General features: G+C 65.5%; 2 protein-coding genes and 1 non-coding gene across 3 annotated transcripts; all 3 read right to left on the bottom strand.

Moving 5' to 3' along the window:
• Positions 1–1,791: 1,791 nt before the first annotated feature.
• Positions 1,792–1,864, bottom strand: TRNAM-CAU (transfer RNA methionine (anticodon CAU)). The gene has a single exon. It is a non-coding gene; the product is annotated as a tRNA-Met (tRNA).
• Positions 1,865–3,315: 1,451 nt separating this feature from the next.
• Positions 3,316–3,982, bottom strand: LOC138140688 (oligoribonuclease-like). The gene is made up of 2 exons (XM_069061682.1): positions 3,953–3,982; positions 3,316–3,909 (listed from the first exon to the last, which is right to left on the bottom strand). Exons 1-2 carry the CDS (start codon positions 3,980–3,982, stop codon positions 3,316–3,318), a joined length of 624 nt encoding a protein of 207 aa, XP_068917783.1.
• Positions 3,983–15,933: 11,951 nt separating this feature from the next.
• On the bottom strand, positions 15,934–16,674 carry LOC138140690 (uracil-DNA glycosylase-like). The gene has a single exon (XM_069061683.1). The coding sequence runs from the start codon at positions 16,672–16,674 to the stop codon at positions 15,934–15,936; it is 741 nt and encodes a 246-aa protein (XP_068917784.1).
• Between the last annotated feature and the right edge of the window lie 293 nt (positions 16,675–16,967).

Below are 16,967 nucleotides of genomic sequence, written 5' to 3' on the forward strand. Positions count from 1 at the left end.
TGCCGTGGCGCTGCGCCAGGCGCTTCTCCGCGACGCGGAACCGCTCGAAGGCGCCGGCGATGGCTGCGCTGTCGGCGTGCTTCAGAGCCGAGAACGACTCCTCGCAGGCACTCCACTGCTGGCCTGCATTGCCGTGGCCGGCACGCAGGATGATCGTGGGCAGGGATGCTTCATCATCCGGGGGCTCAGCGGGTCGAGCTTGCCGACCAGCCGCAGCGCGATGCGCCGGTTGGGGTTGGTCAGGTCGCGGTATGCGAACTCGTAGCCCGTGGTGTCGATGCTCTGGGCCACGGGGTCATAGGTCAGGGATGCGTCGGTCATGGTGAGTCTCATTTCTGTGAGGATCTTGCTGAGTGGGTCACAGCGGCCACTGGCCACGGCTATCGATGATCTGCTGGACGGACGGCACAGCACGGGGGTTCGTGCTGCGCAGACGCCAGAGGTGGTAGTCCCCGGGCGTGGTGGCTGCTGTGAGCTGGGCCTGCTGTGCGAAGTCGCGTAGTGCCCGGGCGATGAGGGCGGGTCGTGCAGGGATCGACTGCTTGTAATCCCCGGCAGCTGTGAGCCCGGCGCCGGCGAGCAGCTGGTTCCAGTTCTCGAAGACGGAGTAGATCTCCTCGAGGGTCGGATCAGCAGCCTCACGGCACCAGGTGTACGTGTTCGAGGTGACCTCTCCCATCAGGGCTGCCATTGCCCTCACCGCGGCGATGGATCGTCGGATGAGGTCTTCCTCGACGGTGGTCTGGCTGGCGGCCGGCTGACCCAGTGCGTGCTGGATGGCATAGGCCCAGGAGCCCATGTGCGTGGCGATGGTCTGCGGGACCGGTGGCTTGGGGAGGGCTGCTCATCACGCCACTGGAGGTAGGGTCCGCGGTCGGTCTGGCCGGTGTCGCTGACGAACCTCTGCAGTACGACGATCATCCGCTCTTCCTTCAGCTGAGCAGAGCCCTGAGGTCGCTGGGCTCCCTGGGCGAGCTGCCGGTTGCGCAGCTCATGCTCACCTTTCTGGTGCTCACGCAGCGCTGCGTTGCTAACACTGGCGGCCTCTTCTTCGGCGAGCATGATGTCCAGGGACGCCATGGCCCGGCTCCACACTCCGAACTCCTGGATGATCTCCTGGGAGCTGGGGTGCTCGGCGGCGCGTTGCGCGTCATAGTCGGCTGCTCGGGCGAGTTCATCGTCTCCGACCACCGAGCGGATGATCACCACCAGCTCGGTGCGCCGACCACTGAGGTACTGCGTGCGCAGGGTGAACGGCATGAGCGAACGCTGCTCCTTCAGGGTGGCCAGGGCATTGTTCCAGGAGCCGAAGTACCTGGTGATCATCGCACCGGTGAGGTACTGACCCGGGCGATGGTGGTCGTACTGCGATTTGGTCAGACGGACGTCGAAGACCCCACGACTGGCGGCTCGCCCGGCGGTGACACTGTTCAGGCACATCAGCGCTCGGATCTTGTTCGGGGCCAGGGTGGTGCCGGTCATGGTGAGTCTCATTTCTGTGAGGTCGGTGTGGGGGCCGCAGGGCTTATTTCTTGTAGATGAGGTTGCTCAGTCGTTGCGCAGCGACTCGCGGATGGCGCGAGCCTTGCCGTAGCGGCGCGAGCGAGCATCGGAGCGCTTGTACTCTCCGGTGCGGCAGTAGACGCAGCCACCACCGGCGGCCTCAGGGCAGCGCTTGCCGGAATGCGGACGAGAGCGCTGATCACGGTGGGTCTTGGACACGATGTCACTTCCTTGTGGTTCGATTTCGGGTCTCCCCCTGGGCAGCACAGCTGCGTCGGGGCGGGTGCGGGACTGCAGCAGGGATCGAACCTGCGACCGGCCGCTGATGAGGCGGATGCTCTACCGTCTGAGCTATGCAGTCGGGTGCCCCAGGCCTGTATCCGAAGATGCAGACCTGGGGCGGTGTTGGCTGATCGAGCGGGCGCTGGATCAGGCGATGCGTGCGGCGATCATCACCGAGACACGATCGGTGTCCCAGCTGTCGGAACCACCGTAGTTGTGCACGCCCAGCAGCAGCCGGTACTCGCCCGGGGCGACTGCCACGGGCACCATGAGCTCGGGACTGCTGCGGGTGTAGCAGGGATCTCCGACGATGGCCTCGCCGTCGATGGTGAAGGAGCCACCGTCGATGAAGTGCAGCTTCTCAGCGTTGCTCATGAGCACGTCACCCAAGATCGAGCTGTCGATGCCCTGGCGCTCGTAGTGCTCATACAGGGCGATGTCCTGAGCCTCCTCATCGGCATCGATCTGAACGATCTCGTGGTCGATGAAGCTCACGACGAGCAGGTCAGCGGCCCGGTTGACGTAGACGCGGTAGGCGCCGTCCCCGTAGCCCGAGGAGGACACGCCGGCGTGGGCGGCCCCCTCATGCTGGAGCGTGCCGCCGTAGGCGCCGCGGCGGGTGGTCTGCGAGCAGGCCCCCGCGTAGCTCAGCTCATCGCTGAGCGTCGTGAAGTCGGGCTCGCTGTTGACGAACTCAGTCTTGAGCTCGTCGTCCAGGATCATCATCTGACCGGAGTCGACGCCGGCGGTGCCCATCTGGTCCAGGGTCTGGTCCGCCAGCTGGGCGGTGACCTCGGCGCTGTCGATGCTCGCGAGCATCGGGATGTGGCGAGCAACGGGGCAGGTGAGACCCTCCAGGTTGGTCACGCGGCCCTCTCGGACACGTTCGACGATGGTGGGGTCCGAGGTGATCCCGGCCAGCCGGTTGTCGGTGATCACAGCCCAGGCATCGGGGGTGGGTCGCGCGCGGCCCTCACCGGTGCGGTACTTGATGCGCTCGATGTAACGACCGGTGGTGTAGAGCTCGAAGAGGATGACCTTCACCGGTCGGTTGGTGCGGAAGCTGAGATCGCTGCCCTCGGCGGGGTTGGGGATCCAGCTCGGCGATGTCAGGGTCGCGGGCTCGCCGGCATCCCAGGTGACGGTGGACTGCACCATGGGGTGGCTCTTGTGCCCGGGGATGAAGTCGCTCTCCTCCTCGGGCTGGGTGGTGTCCTCAGCGAGAGCGGCCTCCCAGCCGATTGCGTGCAGGGACGTGTCGACGTCGAACCCGAAGCGGTTCGCCTCGGTGCCCATGACCGCCAGAGCGCGCTCGCCGGTCGGGTCGGTGCCCAGGGCATGCCCGATCACGGCGCGGACGTCGTGGGGGTAGCCCTCCTCGCGCAGCAGTGCGGTCAGCTCAGCGATGGCCTGGTCGTCGGTGGTGCCGGCGGAGACGGCACCCTTGCGGGAGCCGTATTCCTGGTGGTCGGCATAGGGCTCGAGGGTGATAGCCATGATGGGGTTTCTCCTTGTACAGGGTGAGCTGCCTCAGCCGTTGAGCTGGGCGATGCGGCGATGGATGTGGATGATCTCGTTCAGGCACTCCCGCATGTCGCCGTCGGCGGTGTGGGCGAGGAACGGGTCCTTCTCGTAGTAGTCGATGCCGAAGTTCTTGTGGAGGAACCACGACATGCCGGTGGCGTCCAGGAACCGGTAGTGGAGGTACGCGGCGCTCAGCGGCAGGTGGGTCTCCATGAAGTTCATGTCCAGGCGCAGCGAGTTGCCGGTGAGCCGGCCTTCGCGCTGGCCGATGTGCTCCTGCAGGTACGCGAGCAGGTCACGGTCGACCTCGTCGAGCGGCTGTCCCTGCTCGAGCTCGTCCCACAGGCCGGTGTCGGTGTGCATCTGGCGGACGTAGTCGTCAGCCAGCTCGTAGGCGGTCTGCTTGTCGTGGCGGATGACCCGGTGGAAGATGTCGTCGGCGACTGCCGCGAACGGAGCCGTGTCGCGGTGGATGCGCAGCGCGATCTCCAGCAGGAGATGTCCCTGGTCAGCACGTAGCCCAGTGGTCTCGACGTCGACGGGGACGATGTACTCAGCCACGGTTGCTCTCCTCTGCAGCTCGGATCTCACGAACAGCTGCTGCCGTGGCGCGACGGATTCCGATGACGAGCAGTGCGCAGACGACTGCGAAGACGGTGATTTCGAGGATCATGATTGCTTTCTTCAGTAGGTGATCTATGGCGTGAAAAGAAGAACCCCGTGACCCGTAGGGGCCACGGGGTTCTCCCATCGTGCTATTCAGTTGTTATTCAGTTGTGAGCTCAGCGCTGACGGTTTTTGTCCGCATTGACTGCACGCATTCTGTCTTCGGAGGCTGCCTGTTTCCGTGTTGGTGTTGTAGCAGTTCGGACGAGATGTACGGTGCAGGTCTGTGGTTGGACCTTGGTAGCTGGCTGGCGTGGACGCCTCGGGTGCCGGTCCCGGGGTTGGTTGGTGCCCCACCTGGGGCGTGACGTCCTTGGCGGCCGGCGAGAGGGTCTCTCTCACCGGCCGCCGGTGGTGCTGCCTGGATCAGGCGCCGAAGGGGCTGTCCTCCTCGGGGGCGGAAGCCGGAGCGGCAGCGTTCTGACCCTGGTCAGCCGGGGCAGCAGCCGCGGTGGCCTCCTTGGCGACGCGCTCAGCGGCACGGCGCTCGGAGTCGGCCTTGGAGGTGCGCAGCTGGACGTCCTGGACCTCGAGCTTGGTCTCGTAGACGGTCTGGCCGTTCTTCTCGTACGTGTCGACGTCGACCTCGAAGCCGAAGGAGGCCTCGTCACCCTTGCGCAGGTAGTCGAACGCACCGTTGGTGGTGAAGTCCTTGCGCACGAAGGCCTCCAGCGGGACCTTCTTGGAGCCGCGCTTGCCGTCCTTGTTCTTCCAGTTGTTGTCGGCGTAGACGGTGACGAAGATCTTGCGCGAGCCGTCCTTGTTGGTCAGGATCTTGGGGTCAGCTGCGAGCTTGCCGGTGACGGAGCAGTGGTTGTTGAGGTTCGTCATGATGTGACTCTCTTTCGTGATGATTTCGTGGGTGGGGCCTGTCCGACCCGCTCAGTTCTTCCCCCGGGACAGCTGTGCTGTCTGGGTGTGCGCTGCTGCGCACCAGCATCAGTGATGCTCTCGATGCTTCTCCCGTCGCAGCTGTGCTGCGCAGGATGCTTGTGATGAGCACTGATAAGTGCTCCTCGTACCGCCAACAGGACTCGAACCTGCAACCTCTCCCCGGATCAGAATGCTCTGCCTTTGAGCTACGCGACGGGTTTATCCGAAGCGACGGGAGTCGAACCCGCGTATTTCTGTGATGGGAGCGCTCTGCCATTGAGCTATGTCGGCTTATTGCGTCGGTACGGACGGAGTCGAGCCACATCCGTACCGAACGGGTATCCCCATGGGCAACCCTCGCAGTTATTCCCCCGGCATCAGCTGTGCTGATGCTGAGTCAGCAGACGAACCTGCACCAGCAGGTCTCGCTGACGACCGACCGAGCGCTTGCGCTCGATGACGGCCAAACCCAGGTCCTCCAGCTGCTCAGGGAGCGCGCTGTAGGGGCCCACACGGGACACCAGCACGCTGCAACAGGGGATCTGTTCGACCTCGACATCCGCGATATGCACATCGTGGCTCAGGGTGACGACGCCGGCGCCCGGATTCAGATCCAGGAGCAGCCGGCGGCCGCCGGGATCATGCCAGAGATCACCGCGGAGGGTGATCCAGTCGAGATCCAGCACGATCGCCTGATGCCACAGCTGCGCCATCTCAACGATGGCCGCAGCGCTCGTCTCTCTCGGCAGTGCATCGTTCACACGCACACTCCTTCTGCTTCTCGTCCTCGAGGCGGTCTTCGCTGTTCTCCCACCCCAGGCGGATGCCCATCGTCACGATACCGATGAGGAGCACGACGGCTCCAGCGACGGCGACGATCGACCCATCCTGGATCATCTGAGCCAGCGGTTCTGTCATGAGTTTCTTCAGGGCAGAGATCATTGTCGTCTCTCCGCCGAAGGCTGCGATAGCCCCCAATGTAATCAGTGTTGTGCCATGAATACCTTTCTTGTTAGTCATAGTGACCATCTCCTTATATTTTATCGAGTAAGCACCTCAGTGGTGACCTCTCAGCCCAACCCCCGGTCGCAGCTATGCTGTGACGAGAACCTGCAATAGGGGAATACCAGTGCATCAGGAGACTGCATAAAAAAGAATCCCGCCATCGCACGGATGTGTGCAATGACGGGACTCAGGGTGCCGGAGGCTCAGCCGATGATGCGCACGAGTTGCGCGCGGGTCTTCCAGGGACCGAAGGTGATCTTCTCGATGACCTCGACGAGGCCGGCGGACTCCAGCGCAGCGGCGACACCGATCTGGATGGACCAGTCTCTGATGTAGGCGTGTCCGGGCGGGGGCACGTAGCCGTAGCGCATGAGGTCGACGGTGAGGACCTCCTGGTCGCCGTCCTCGAGGCTCGTCAGCAGGAGCATCTGCTGAGCGTCGTCCCAGACGAGCTCTCCGTACTGGTCGTGGAACTCACCGGGCCAGGCGCCCTCGCGCTCGACGGTGAACTTCTCGGCAAGGGTGTGCAGTGCCATGGTGTCTCGATTCTCAGAGGATGGATGACGATGTGGTTGGACTCAGGCGTCGCTGAAGGTGGGCATGAACGCGGCAGCCTGCTCGCGCACGGCGACCAGGGCGGGTGTGAGCACACGCAGCTCGATGCCTCGCAGGGCGGAGCCGGTCTCGGTGCGCATGGCGACCTCCTCGAGGATGCCGGCGGCGATGAGCGCGTGCGCCATCTTGCGGCTGGCACCCCAGTCCTCGACGATGACGTTGCCGGGCTGGGCCTGGAGCTCGACTTCGGAGTCAGCCAGGACACTGGTGGCCAGCAGATCGTAGAACCCGCTGATGCTGTACAGGTACAGGCTCTGGTTCTCAGGGGCCCAGTGGACCTCGCCGTACATCTGGATGTAACCCAGGTCGACGGGTCCGGATTCGCGGATGATCTCAGTGGCCATGGTGGTGATGCTCCTTCGGGAAGGTGATGGGTCGAGAGGATGCTCTCGAGGGACAGCCCGACTCCAGCTATGCTGGAGTGGATTATTCAGGTGCTTCGTCTGGTGTATGAACAACCAGGCTAAGTGATAAGTTGGGGTATGGGCGTCCACTGCGCCCTGCTGACGATGCTTGACGATAGGAGTGATGGATGATGTCGCAGAACAAGGACGAGAACGTCGAGAATGGCAACGAGACCCTCGACAGCGAGGACTACCCCGAGCTCAACGAGGAACAGGTCGACGAGCTGCGAGCCGGCCGTCTGCCGGGCGTGATCAAGCTCCACACGATCACGCTGCTGACATCCCTGCTGGCGTTGGTGGTCGCCATCGTGGCGCTCATCAACTGAGCTCTCGAGCTCGAAGCAAGAGCCCTGCCCCGATGGTTCCATCCATCGCCGGCAGGGCTCTCGCCATGTCCACGTGAGGCTCAGGCTCAGGCTCAGTCCCTGTCGGGATTCGCCGGGTCCGAGAGGCACGGGGCGCCCGGGTCCACGAGGGTGTCGCGGTGGAGCCCGCAGTGCTTGCAGTGGGGCCCGTAGTGGCCCTTCAGCAGCGCAGTCAGAGTGCACGGGGAGAACCGGACCCGATGGGGGTTCTCATCCATGAGTAGGTCGAGCGCGTCGACCATCAGGCCGTGGGCCAGCATGGCGGTCTCCGAGCTGGTCATCTGGTCGCCCGCACGGAAGCGCTCGTAGTTCTCCTGGCTCATCTCCGCGATGCCCAGGATCTGGGCCAGGGTGTAGCCCTGCTCCCGGCGCAGCTCGACAAGGCGGTCGACGCGGCGCACGAAGGCGGTCTTCTCGGTCTCGGTGGCGGTCATCGGGGATCTCCTTCTGAGAGGTGGTGAGCGGGCAGGAGCACCTCCAGCTCGTGGACGGTGCGGCCGGCGGAGGTGACCCCGTGGTGGGTCATCACCAGGCGAGCGAGGTTCTGATCGATGAGCGCCGCGGACAGCGGGCGCGCGGCGTAGCCGTCCTCGACCAGGATGTGCCCCAGCGGGGCGGTGATGGACTCGTCACCCCTCGTAGGTCCGGGCGGCGATGACCTTGAGCGGGGCATCCAGCCCGTCGATCAGCAGGTCACCGGCCGGACTCAGGATGAGGTCTCCGCGCAGGGTGCGCAGTCCGTCGGGGATGGCGATGTTCAGGCGGACGATCTGGTCGTGGGGGCGTGCAAGGGCGGCGGTGCTCATGTGTCTCTCCTTCACGATGGTGCAGTCGGGGTGATGCTGTCGGAGTAGAACCCGACACAGCTCTGCTGTGAAGAAGAAGGACCCCCGAGGCGCCGGAGAGGCGCCCAGGGGGTCCATGTGCTGGTGGTCAGGCGAGCTCAGCGGCCCAGGGTGTCGCACTCGCTCCAGGAGCCGTGGCCCTCCTGAGCAGCGCGCTTGACGAGCTGGGAGTACTCCACGAAGCGCTCAGGCTGAGGCTCGTTCTGCGGGAACCAGGCGTCCACATAGCCGCCGGCGGCCTGTTCGGCAGCGAGGTCAGTACCCTCGGCGGTCTCGACATAGGCCAGAGACCTGTCGTAACGATCGGTCCGATCAGCCTCTGCGTCGTAGATCAGCGTGAGCTCGTCGCCCTCGGAGATCAGCGATGCGAGGTTCTGCTCGGCGGCGTCACCACCGCACTGGGCAAGGGTGCCGTCCGACTTCTCGACCTCGGGAGCGTCGATGCTCAGCAGGCGCACCACGTGCTCGTCGCCGGCGTCGTTGGTGGCTGTGAGTTCACCAGAGGGCTTCACCGCGATGGTGTCGCCGTCGATGATGCGCACCAGCTCGGTGGCGTGCTGTTCACCGGAGGAGGTGATGCCCGGTCCCTCGCTGGCGGGACCTTGGGTCGGGGCCTGGAGGTCGAGCACGCTGCAGCCGGACAGGGCCAGTGTGAACGCAGCCGCGGCGAGGACCGGGCGGATGAGCTTGTGCAGAGATGGCATGTTGGCTCCTTTTCGAGCAGATGTCAGTGTGGCTGAATCAAGCATAGAGCCGTGAGCTCAGACGGCCGTCGCCTTGAGCATCGCGGCGAGGTCGATCTTCTGCGAGCGGCGCACCTGCGCCTCGGGGATGCTGATGTCGTAGCCGCCGACAGGGTAGCTGTCGTGGTCGCTGGCCACGATGCGGGCCGAGTAGACGGCGTCGCGTCGGCGCAGGCCAGTCACGGTGTTCTTGGTGCGCACGCCGGGCTGAGCGATCACCAGGACGACAATGATGTGGCCGTGCTGGTTGGGCAGACGCAGCAGGTTGGCGCCGGGCACCTCGCGGAAGGTGACCGGCAGCAGCGAGAGGTCGTGATTCATGGAGCCGACCGGGGCCTGGGCCAGGCGGTCGCGCTCGTCCTGGTCGGTCTCGAAGATGTTCTTGAAGCTCATGGTGGCTCTCCTGTGGAGTGGTGGATGATGTGCGTCAAGGAAACCCCCGACGCAGCTGTGCTGCGCAACGACACTCGGTCAAAGAGAACCCCCGTAGCCCACCCGGCATGGGTGGGCCACGGGGGCCATCACTGCACTGGAGCGGGCGAGCTCAGCGAACCACGAACGCGGCATGGGTGCCGCGGGAGATCCCGTAGTCGATGATCTCCGCTGTGGTGCTGGGTGCGGGGATGACCACCACAGCATCGAAGTGCTGTGCCCTGGCCCGGTGGATGATGCTGATCACGACATCGCTCGAGTCGGTCGCCTGCACGAGCAGATCGTTGTGTTGCCGGGAGGCCTCGAGGCTCTGCTGGTACTCGTCACTGGAGGTGTCGAGGTTGATCTCCCGCTGTGCCAGCGGCAAGGACGCCGTGCAGCTCACGCCCGACAGGCGCAGGACATGCGCGAGAGGATCGTTACCTGCATCCTCGGCGCTGACAGCCGCCTGCAGAACCTTGACCGTCCGCGCGACGCTGGGGAGCACGCCGACGCGGCGGCCGAGGTCCAGCTGGTCCTGGAGGAAGGCTGCGGCCTGTTCGTAGGTCCCCTGGGACACCGCCGGGCCGACAGGGTCATCCAGGTGGATGATCTGGTCACCGACCTGCTCGAAGGAGCTGACGGTGTCCTCGGGGAGGCTCCCCATGAACCGGTAGAGGCTCTGGGTCGGGCTGGTGGCGCCGAAGAGGTCGACGGTGTGGCGGTGAGCCCACCCCAGGAGGAAGTCGACCTCCCCGGGAAGGTAGTCCTGGAGGTCGTCGACGACCAGGGTGCGCACTCGACCCGGCTGTGCCTCGGGGTGCACCAGGAGCTTCTCCAGATCGAAGGTGGTCTGGTTGATGCTGTCCAGTGCGCTGAGGATCTCTGCGCGGCGTCGCTGGACCATGCCACGCAGGTGGGCATATGCGCCCGGCTTGTTGGAGCGATGGTCGGAGAGCGCGACGATGAGCGCGGGTGCGATCGGGATGTCGTGGCGCTGGTCCAGGGCGATGATCAGCGAGTCGATGTCGACGAGCCGATGCTGGTGCTGGGCGGTGTACTGCTCGTGCATGATCGACGGCAGCATGGCGATGTTGCGCTGGGGGTGGCGCTGGCGGTTGGCGCTCTCCTCGATGAAGGTGCGCACCAGGTGGAGAGTGCTGGGGTCCTCAGAGGTCAGAGTGTGGTCGGAGACCAGGCTCTCCAGTGCGGAGGTGCGCCCGGAGGCATGCTTGCCGACGACTAGGGTGATGGACATGGGTGTGCTCATTTCTGTGACGGGATGTGCTGGACGTACTTGACAGTGCCGCGGTGGCCGCCGTCATGGAGGCCGATGACGAGTCCGGTGGACCACTGGTCGTGCCGGGGTGTGGGCGGGCAGCGAACGAGGTCTCCGACAGCCACCTCGAAGGCGCAGCCGTAGGTGATCTCGAGGGTGTTGGAGTCGTGGCCGTACTGGCGGCGATGGGGCAGCTTGATCAGGACACGGATCCGGTCGTTGCCCGGAGTCCGCCGGACGTCGTAGGGCACACTGTCCGGCGCAGCCATGCCGGCGAGCAGAGCGTCGAAGTCGGAATCTTCGATCTCGGGGTCGATCAGCATGAGGGGCCCTCGTAGGATGCTGCGCCCGCCGGGGCGATCTCGTCGCGGGTGCAGCGCACGGGACCTTCGTCGTTCTGCTGCCAGTCGATCATCAGCCCGGAGTCATCGGGGCCAGACCCCGGCTCTACGGAGATGACCTCTCCGATGCAGCCAACGGTGGCCCCCATGTAGTCCCGCAGGAACGGGGAGTCACGCAGGAGCGTGGCCTCATCGCCGACGCAGTATTGCTGGTGATCCGCAGAGGGTGTCTCTGCGGGCACCTGTACGGCTGGCTCTCTCCGAGGGGTCATCTGGTCCAGCTGGGCCCGGATCACCACGATGCTCCGCAGGGAGCCGGCCAGTGCGAGAATGGATATGACCAGCGCGAAGAGCGCGATGGTGAGTGCTGCGTACATGGGGTCCCTCCTGGGGATGATGTGTCGGGTGTCAGCTCAGGATGAGCACACCTCGATCGAACGATGCTGCGGTGGTCACAAGCTCGCACCAGCTGGCATGCAGCTGGATCACCAGGTCGGTGCGGTCAGCCCCGTCCTCGTCGATGTGCGTGATGTTGCGCTGGGTGAGCAGCTGGGTGATGTCGGGGTACTTCTCGTAGGCCTCAGCCAGACGCACCGCGGCGACATGGCCGATGACGCCCTGGTTGTCCGGGAAGTTGATGAGGTCCCAGAAGGGCTCGTGCTGGGCGAAGGGGCCCGCCGCAAGGGGCGCACCCCACGTCAGGGCGCGCAGCGCGCGGCGGTAGGTGCTGTGCGCGCTGGAGCTGGGGGCGATGCCCCCATGGATGAGCCTGCCGAGGCGATACCAGCGGGAGCCGAGATGGCCGGGGTAGAGGGGATCCTCCTCGTAGCCCCCCTCGATGCCGTCCAGGGCACGGTAGAACTCCTTGGGGGTCCACAAGCGGATGTAGTCCTCGTTGGTGGAGTTGCCCTCGAAGTCCAGCAGAGGGGTGAAGCCATCGGGCTCGGCGACGAGATCGTCGTAGGAGCGTACGTTCAGGGACATGCTGATCAGGCTCCTTCTGTGGTGGTGGAGTTGCCCAAATGGCAGAAGAGCCCCGGGAAGGGGCTGATCACTCCGGTGAGCTCATGGCACAGGTGGCAGTGGGCCGGCCCGAGGTCCGGGACGCAGTCACAGCGCATGTGCTCGGTGACGTGGGGGTCGTTGTCATCATGGTCGGACATCGAGTTTGTTCTCCTGTCAGAGTGATTCTCACCCGGGAGGGTCAGTCGAGGACGGAGTCGTCCTCTTCCCAGGTGTCGAATGCGGTGATGCTCATCATCTGAGGCTCACCTGTGGCAAGCGTGGAGGGTTCCTCGAGTACGGGAGTGAACAGCTCGGGATGCTCAGCCCAGCGGGCGTAGAGCAGCTCGATGTTGCTGGCATAGAAGCCGGCGTTGGTGATGCTGTTCAGTTCGACGATGACGATCTCTCCGTCGTTGCCGTCCTCGAGATGGGCCAGATCGATGACGCAGGTGCCGCGGCCTTCGGCCTGCAGCTGCGCGCCCAGACGGGCCGCCGTGTTGATGTAGCGCATCAGCAGAGTGTGGTTGTCGGTGCGGGTGTGGCTCTCTCCTCGCACACGCTGCATGCGCAGTGAGAAGGGGCTGGTCGCCGAGCTCTTCAGCGGAGTGTCCTCCTCGATGCAGCCGGCGCCCGTGACGGGTACTCCGTCGACGAGGAAGACCCTGTACTCGCGCGTCATGGGCACGTGGGGTGCTACCAGCAGACCGCGGGCCTGGTTCTCGTAGGAGAAGAAGACGTCGATCAGCGGGATCTCGTAGCGGACGTCGAAGAGCTGGTACAGCGCGCTCTCGGCGGCATCGGGGCTGAGATTCTCGAACCCTTCAGGGATCCTGACCTGCAGCAGGTAGCTCTTCGAGGCCCGGGCCTTGATCCACACGGAGCGGTTCTCGCTGAAGGGCAGCACAGCGCAGATGGCGTCACGCAGCTGGCTGGCGGTGGTATCACAGACCAGCGCGTGCCGGTTGTTCTCCTGGAGGAAGACCTCAGAGTCGAAGTACTGATCCACCGCGCTCTGGGACGGGATCTCGATGGAGCTCGTGCCCGAGAGCAGAGTGCCGGCCGTGCGGCAGAACGAGTAGTCCTGCAGTGCGCCGATCCGCGGCAGCAGCGGCTGGATCGGGTGGGAGGTTCGCCCACCCAGGCGGCTCATGGTGCCGTCGTGGTGGTCGAACCAGAGATGGTCGCGGCCCACTGTGTCCAGTGCCTGCTGCGTGCGCGCGGTGCGCTCGATGAAGTCCTCGATGTCGCCGTAGCCGTCTTCGAGGTGCTCGCGTTGCAGCGTGAGCCGCAGGCCCACCAGCTTCGAGAGGTACAGCACGGCACCGATGGGGTCAGTCGCCTGGCTGGCGGCATGGTTGAGCGCAGCCTGCGACGGCAGAGGCTGGATGCTGGGGGAGATGATCCACTGGGTAGACATGATGGGCTGGTTCTTTCTGGAGGTGATGAGGGTGGATGGGGGAGTGGTTGGTGAGCATGGCCGGGGTCGAACCGGCTCTGGCGCAGGATGCGCCGCCCCCTCCTCTGGGGGTCATGCTCTGCCCGAAGGCGGCTGAGCTGCTGCTCAGCTGGAGACCTCCTGGACCGCCCGGCGCAGGATGCCGGGCTCGGACCAAGCCTCGAGCCTCACGTCGTTGATCTCGACGTAGGGAGTGCCGGCGCCGTTCTCCTGGGCATAAGGCTCAGCGACTTGGCGGACCCAGGGGATGTACTCGCCCTCCTGGATCTGTGCCTTCACCGTCTCGGAGGCGCCAGCTGTCTGGGCGTGGGCCCAGAGCTCGTCATCGGTGAGCCCGTCGGAGTGCTCGATGGGTTGAGCTGCGAACAGCTCACGCATGAGAATCAGTGCTGTAGCAGGATTCTCCGCGTAGGCGGCCACCAGCGCGTTCGCCGCGCGCGAGGAGTAGTCCCCGGTGGTGGAGGCGGTGTCCAGCATCCGTCGGGGCACCAGGTGCAGTGTGATCTCCTCCTGGGCGACCATCTGTTCGATGTCCGGGCCCTGGATGGACTCGAACTGGCCGCAGGCCGGGCACATGAAGTCCAGGTGGATCTCCACGACCGGCTTGCCGGAGCCCGAAGGCGCCCCGAAGGCGAGGTAGGGCTGGTCCTGGTTCATGCCCGGAGGCGCAGCAGCCGGCTCAGGCGGCTGCATCGAGCGGTGGATCAGCACGCCCAGACCCGCCGCCGCGGCGAGAGCCGCGACGACGATGCCCGCGATGACTGCAGTGCGGGTGGTGCGCTGCTTGCGCAGCTCCTTCTCGCGCTCAGCTTTCAGTGCGAGCCTCTGCTGTTCACGGGCAGAGACGGGGGTGTTCTTCTGGGTCACTTGAATCCTTCTCGGTCGGTATCGTCCAGCCCCAGGATCTGCTTGGCGTCTCGGAACAGACGCCAGCGGTCCTCGGGCTCGCATTCATCCTCGCCGTTGTTGTACAGGTCGAAGAGGTCGACCATGCGCCGGCGGGTGTCGATCAGCTCATTGACGAGGCTGAGGTTTTCTCGGCTCAGACCGGCGCCGAGAGGGACTCCCGAGGCAGCGTTCTGCGCGTAGGCCACTGCCGTGTGCATGTTGTGCAGCAGGCTCTTCTCATGGTCGAGGACCGGGGAGACGGGCGGGGTCGGGCGCAGTTCCTCACGCTCGGCCGGGGACATGAGCGGGGTCTCGATGTCGTTGATATCCATGCTCAGGAACCCTCTTCCCAGCCCTCGGGCAGCGACACGGGCAGGTTGTCGGACTCGGTGATGTAGAGCAGGCCGTGGTGCTCGCCCCCACCGTCGTAGTCGAAGCGGATCGTGCGGGACGCCGAGTCGATCGAGTGGGTGTCGATCTCCGTATGGCGCACGGAGACGTCTACGGCGACGAGGACGTCCTCCTCGCCGGTGCGCGGGTTGATGACGTGGGCGTCACGGGCCCCTTCCTCGTCGGTGTATCGCTCGGGCACCAGCACCACGGGCAGTGCGTGCTGCGCCGTGGTGGTGATGATGTCGGACACCGCGGTGTGGACCTCGTAGGCGTCCTCGGGGTGCTCGCGCAGGAAGGCCTCCACGATCGAGGAGATCGCGGCGACGCGCTCAGAGGGGCTGGGCGCGTCTGCGGCAGGGCGGTGCGCCTCGGGCACGGGCTCGAGGTAGTCGAAGTGGCTGGCCGAGGTGTCGTGGTTGGAGTGGATCGGGTTGGTTTCCATGAGGATGATGCTCTCTTTCAGGTGATGTCCGGGCCGGGGATGGCTCGGCGCGTGGGTTGAACTGGTTTGGGGCCGGACCGGCAAGCTCAGGCGGGGAAGATCTTCAAGGTCTTGCCGTCGTCCTGGATCATGATCTGGGCACCGCCGGGGAGAACGCTGTAGTCCTCGTAGGCGGTGCCATCGGGTCCGATCACGGACACCCGGGTGACCCGGGAGAGGTCAGCTGCGCTGATGGGCGTGATGTTGCTGTCGATGGGATCCATGGTGGAGTTTCTCCTCAGAAGGGGATGGGGTGGATGTCAGCGAGCGCCACGCTGCCGTGCGCGCCCACCTTGGACAGTGCCGCGTCGAAGGGGTCGACGTGGCGGACGATCAGCTGCGCAGCTGCGTCACCGGAGGGGAACAGGCGACCCTTCCAGTTCACGACCACCGGCAACCCGGCTGATGTGGCAGTCTCGATGCAGCCCCAGGTGCCCCGGGAGGAGCCTCCGCCACGGCGGTCGAGCGGGAAGCCGATCACGAGATCAGCGCCGGCGGCGACCATCTCGGCGTTGCGACGGTGACCGGCGCTCTTGCCGAAGGCATCCCAGTCGGCCGGGTGCTCCTGGACCTGCCAGCCGAGATGGCGGGCATAGTGGCCGGCGAGCGTGTCCAGGCCGCGGGCGGCGCCATGGACGAGCGTGACGGGGATGTCTCCGGTGAGGGGTACACCCGCCAGAGCAGCAGCTGCGTCGAGAGCCGCGGCGACCTGCTGGTGGTCGGTGAAGTCACGGGATCCGGTGACCAGGATGCGGATGGGGTTCATGGTGATGTGACCTCCTGGGGTCTGTGGTGGTGGACAGGAACGACGAGGATGACGGCTCCGCTGGAGCCCTCGGGCCAGCTGGGCTGGCTCACTGGCTTGCTGGCTTGCTAGTCGAGCCAGAGCTCAGAGCAGCCGCCAGTCGATGGGCGGGGACACCCTGGTCAGCCAGCAGCTGGTTGGCTCGGCTGAAGGGTTTCGAGCCGAAGAAGCCCCGGTAGGCCGCGAGCGGCGACGGGTGCGCAGACTCGATCACGGGGATCTGCGCAGCCGCCAGCTGCGGATGCAGGCTCTGGGCCTGGCGACCCCACAGGATCGCCACCAGGGGCTGGCGGTGCTCGCCGGGACGGGCGCAGAGCACGTCGATGGCGTGAGCAGTGATCTCCTCCCAGCCCTTGCCCTGATGGGCAGCCGGCTGGCCGGCGACCGTGGTGAGCACTCGGTTCAGCAACAGGACGCCCTGCTCGAACCACGTGGTCAGGTCGCCATGGGGCACCGGCGGGTGCCCGAGGTCAGACTCGAGCTCCGCGTAGATGTTCTGCAGCGACTTCGGCACCGGGGTGACATCGCGCTCGACGCTGAAGGACAGGCCCACAGCGTTGCCCGGGGTCGGGTAGGGGTCCTGACCCACGACGAGCACGCGGACGCCCTCCAGCGGCTGGCTGAAGGCCCGCAGGACCCGGGAGCCCTCGGGGACGATGTGCTTGCCGGCAGCCTGCTCAGCGCGGACGAAGTCGCCCATCTGATGGATCTGCTCGGCGACGGGCTCCATCTGCTCAGCCCAGCTGGGGTGCATCAGGCTGGCCAGTGGTGCGCGGCGGCTCTTGGTCATGAGGTGAGGTTCCTTTCGGCATGCAGGGTGGCGTGGATGCGCGCACCGGTCTGGGACCGAGGCGCGGTGGAGTTCTTCAGGCGCTGGTAGAACTGGCGGCCGCTGAGATGGGAGTGCTCCATGAGCTCGGCTGCCAGGTCTGCTCGCAGCTGCACAGTCTCATCGAGGATGGTCTGCGTCTGGGCCATGATGTGCCCACGCAGCAGGTCTTCGGTGAGGGTTCCGTTGTAGCCGGCAGGGGGTCTGTCGGTGGACAGGATGATCAGCAGGGAGTCACGCACGGCGGTGAGGTC

The sequence above is a fragment of the Tenebrio molitor genome, unplaced genomic scaffold (assembly GCF_963966145.1).
Source record: "Tenebrio molitor unplaced genomic scaffold, icTenMoli1.1 SCAFFOLD_112, whole genome shotgun sequence".
Lineage (NCBI taxonomy): Eukaryota > Metazoa > Arthropoda > Insecta > Coleoptera > Tenebrionidae > Tenebrio > Tenebrio molitor.

Coding starts and splice junctions, on each gene's coding strand:
- LOC138140688 (XM_069061682.1), bottom strand. CDS start 3,982: ATGATCCTCGAAATCACCGTCTTCGCAGTC. Junction 3,910..3,952: donor AAATCACCGTCTTCGCAGTC/GTCTGCGCACTG, acceptor GCGCCACGGCAG/CAGCTGTTCGTGAGATCCGA.
- LOC138140690 (XM_069061683.1), bottom strand. CDS start 16,674: ATGACCAAGAGCCGCCGCGCACCACTGGCCAGCCTGATGCACCCCAGC.